This window comes from Bombus pyrosoma, linkage group LG10, assembly GCF_014825855.1.
Source record: "Bombus pyrosoma isolate SC7728 linkage group LG10, ASM1482585v1, whole genome shotgun sequence".
In the NCBI taxonomy this organism is placed as follows: Eukaryota; Metazoa; Arthropoda; class Insecta; order Hymenoptera; family Apidae; genus Bombus; species Bombus pyrosoma.
The window spans coordinates 16,656,108-16,660,164 of record NC_057779.1 but is presented as its reverse complement, the minus strand read 5'-3'; the positions used below and the strand labels follow the sequence as shown (position 1 = coordinate 16,660,164).

General features: G+C 48.2%; 2 protein-coding genes across 2 annotated transcripts in view; both read left to right on the top strand.

The window, feature by feature from the left end:
• The first annotated feature begins 267 nt into the window (after positions 1 to 267).
• On the top strand, positions 268 to 2,389 carry LOC122571322. The gene has a single exon (XM_043734924.1). It carries the CDS (start codon positions 532 to 534, stop codon positions 2,035 to 2,037), a length of 1,506 nt encoding a protein of 501 aa, XP_043590859.1. The 5' UTR covers positions 268 to 531; the 3' UTR covers positions 2,038 to 2,389.
• Positions 2,390 to 2,424: 35 nt separating this feature from the next.
• The window catches only part of LOC122571743, a 3,591-nt gene continuing 1,958 nt past the window's right edge, over positions 2,425 to 4,057 (top strand). The window contains exon 1 of the mRNA XM_043735829.1: positions 2,425 to 4,026. Coding sequence (XP_043591764.1) covers positions 2,425 to 4,026 — 1,602 coding nt within the window. The remainder of the gene's footprint in view (positions 4,027 to 4,057) is intronic.

Genomic DNA, 4,057 nt, shown 5'->3' with positions numbered 1-4,057 from the left:
TTGTCCTTATATAACGTTGTTGTAATAAACACTATTCTATATCTGTTAATTCAGTGTAATTTCAGTTAAACCACCCCTATTATCGTAACAGAAATCAGGGGATCGATCATTTCGTGGCGTCGATTATTTAATCGTAACGGGAATTTACGACTCCCGTTGACGTGTTTTCTTACGATCGCGTCTCCCCGCGAGTGGTCGAGACATTTTGGTCCTTCGAGCCGGATTACGTGTCGAGTGAACGTGCACACCAGTGACACCCACTATCATACAGTGCCACGTGAATCCGATATAACAACAACAGACGCGTTACCACTCCAGCGAAGTAAGTAACGCCAAGGGCAGTCATTTTGAAGAGGCATAACTCGGTGGTTGAAGAACGTAACCACGCATCCTCACGTCAACAAATAGAGGGTCAACTTCCGCAAGGAAACGTCTTAGACGCCAATCGAGACACACACCGTGACGAGCAACATCCGAACACACAACCACAAGGTAAGCTCGTTCATTACATTGTCTTACGATCCGCTACCAATGGAAGGCACAGACAAAATTACCTCCTTGCATCGTAAACGAGGCTTCCAAATCGGCCGATTTACGACTCTATCGAAACGACTCGACGAATACGAACAATCCAGCAGACGGAACAAGGCCTCTTTGACGGCTTACCACTCACTGCTCGACGACACGTGGAAACAGTACAGAGAATTACAAGATGAACTAGAAGATTTAGGCGAGCGGGACGACGCGCGCGTTTCCGAAATAACTAACATATATTATGACCTGGTAGTACGAGTACACATTCTCATGGATGACGCACCAGCATCATCGTCGTCGAAATCGCCAAGCTGCGATTCGCCCAAGGTCGCCGAGCCGACAGAAATTAAACTACCAGAGATTCAGTTACCTAATTTCGACGGTGCCATCGAGAATTGGCATTCTTTCTATGACGCATTTTCGTCCACGATAGATCGAAGCGATCGTCTCACTGCCGTACAGAAGTTCCACTACCTTCGATCTTCGTTAACCGGAAAGGCCGCGCGAAGCATCCAATCGTTGAACGTTACGGAAATTAATTATCCCATCGCGATTGATATTCTGAAAGAAAAATTCGACTGCCACCGTCAAATCTGCATGCGCCACTGGGACTTGATATTCGACTATCCAAAAATAAGCAAGGAGACACCCGAAGCAATCGACGATCTTTTGGAGACGGTCAAGGCAAATCTCCAAGCCTTGGAGAAGCTAGGAGAGCCGATAACGTCAAATGTTGTCCTTATTCAATTGCTTACTTCCAAATTACCGTCCGCCATCATTCGTAAATGGCAACGAACGCTACCGGATAAAAAGATGCCGTCCTATACACATCTGGTAGGCTTCCTCAAAACACGGACGAACGGCGACAGAACAAGCCCGACGACCAAGACAAAAAAAACGTCCGACAAACACAATCGACAACGACAACACGCGCCGCGAAGCATCACCTTCGCCACTACACATAGGCCGACGGCGTGTCCAAGTTGCAAGGGACAACATAAAATATGGCATTGCGAGGTCTTCAAGGCGAAGTCGGTCAAAAGTCGCCTTGAAATCGTCAAAAGGGCATCCCTATGCGCCAATTGTCTAGGCCAAGGGCACACTATCGCCCAGTGCTCTGCAGGTTCATGTCGCATATGCAGACAGCGACATCATACATACTTGCATCACCACCAACGTCACGGCAAGTCACGACCTTCGAGCGGTCGATCGTCGAGCGACCGATCATCGAGTGGACGCTCTTCACCTAGCTCACCGACTCCTCGTTCGTCACATCTTTCGAGACGCGCGTCCACGTCTTCCAAGTCGTCTACTAAGTCGTCTACCCGGTCGTCTTCCCAGTCGTCTACCCGGTCGTCTTCTAAATCGTCTTCCCGGTCGTCTAACCGGTCGTCTCCACGGTCGTCACCCCGAACGTCACCAAAACACGAACCTCGGCCAACTCGTACACATACAACCGGATCAAAGTCATCGTCTAGTCCTCAAAGACAAGAAAGGAAATGACTATCTCAGACGACTTTAATTGGGACCGAATCAAAAAGGACCGAATTACTGACCTCGGTTCCCTCTAAACCATTACAACATGATCTCTTAGTCACGGCGCAGGTCAACATATACAACAATAAGAGACAACCATTCCGTTGTAGAGCCCTGCTAGACACCGGCTCTAGCATGAATTTCATTACCGAAAAACTCGCCCACTCATTAAAACTCAACCAACGGAAATGTTCGGTCCCAATCGGAACTCTCGACGCGTTATCGACGACCTCGAAACGCTACGTCACGGCCACGATCACTTCAATTGACGGCGCATACGAACGCACACTGACGTTCCTGGTCATCCCAACCATATCGACCTGGGTGCCAGATCAACCTGTAGATCGCTCAACAATGCAAATACCAAGGAATCTTCAACTTGCCGATCCAAGATTCCATAGACCTGCTCCAATCGAAATATTGTTGAGCGCCGGACCTACATTAGCTTCACTCTGCGTTGGTCAACTTGACATTAATCAAGATAACGGGCCCGACTTGCGCCTGCAAAAAACGCGTTTCGGATGGGTCATCGGGGGGAGCCCAGCCTCGCAGTCTTCAGCATATACGTTCCACGCCTCCACGACGGCTTTACAGGCGGACCTCGCCCGCTTTTGGGAAATCGACGAAGGACCTTCCATTCCACACATTTCAGAAGCGGAACAACAATGTGAGGATCATTTTCGACGTCACGTACAACGCACAAACGAAGGACGATACATGGTCGCTCTCCCATTCAACAAAACAACTCTTTCACTCGGATCCTCCAAGGCCATGGCGATGAAGCGACTCACATCTCTCTGCCGTCGCTTTCAACGGGACAAACAGTTCGAAGCCGACTATCACGCCGTAATACAGGAATATCTTGATCTAGGACACATGTCGAAGATAACCACGGACCACTCCACGGAAGACGGATATTTTCTGCCACATCACGGCGTGATCAAAGAGTCCAGCCAAACGACGAAACTCCGAGTCGTATTTGACGGATCAGCACCAACCAGCACCGGAGTTTCCCTGAACGACGTACTTCACACAGGACCGAAACTGCAAGAAGACTTATTTTTCATTCTCCTAAGATTTCGCTCGCATCAATACGTTCTTACAGGAGATATTGAAAAAATGTACAGGCAATTTCTCGTGCGTCCAGAGGATCGTAAATTTCAGCAAATTTTGTGGCGTAACAATAATGGAGAAGTCGACACTTATCAACTTAACACAGTGACGTTCGGGCTGTCAGCAGCGCCGTATCTGGCCATACGGTGCCTCAAACAATTGGCGGACGACGAGGGACATCGGTATCCACGAGCAGCGATGGTCTTGCAGCGAGACTTCTACGTCGACGATGTTCTCACAGGAGTCAATACAAGGGCCGAGGCACAATCATTGAGAACGGAACTCACAGAACTGCTCAAACTAGCCGGTCTAAATATTCGTAAATGGGCGTCAAACGACCGAAAGCTGCTACGAGGACTTTCCCAACATGACATAAACGACGAATTACAACTGGGCGAATCTCAAACATTAAAAACCCTAGGAGTTTTTTGGAATTCATCTGACGATTCAATCTTATACTACGTCAAAATCCGGCCTACCGGTTGCCGAATCACGAAGAGGATAATCAGCTCCGAAATCGCCAAAATCTATGATCCACTTGGATTACTTGCGCCAGTGATCATTCGAGCAAAAATGTTACTCCAACGACTTTGGACACTAAAACTCGACTGGGACGAATCTTTACCGGCTGACTTGCATACAGAGTGGAATGAGTATTACACGCAGCTGCCATTCCTGAACAATATAAGATTTCCACGAAAAACGATAATCAAGTCTGCAGCCGAAATTGAGATACACGGATTCTGTGATGCCAGCGAAAAGGCGTATGGGGCATGCATTTACCTTCGCACCATCACTCCGGATGGTCAAGTCTGGATACGACTCCTCACGGCAAAATCAAAGGTGGCTCCACTAAAATCACAAACCATACCAA

Bases quoted from the DNA above. Each gene is read 5' to 3' on its own strand.
- LOC122571322 (XM_043734924.1), top strand. From the start codon at position 532: ATGGAAGGCACAGACAAAATTACCTCCTTGCATCGTAAACGAGGCTTC.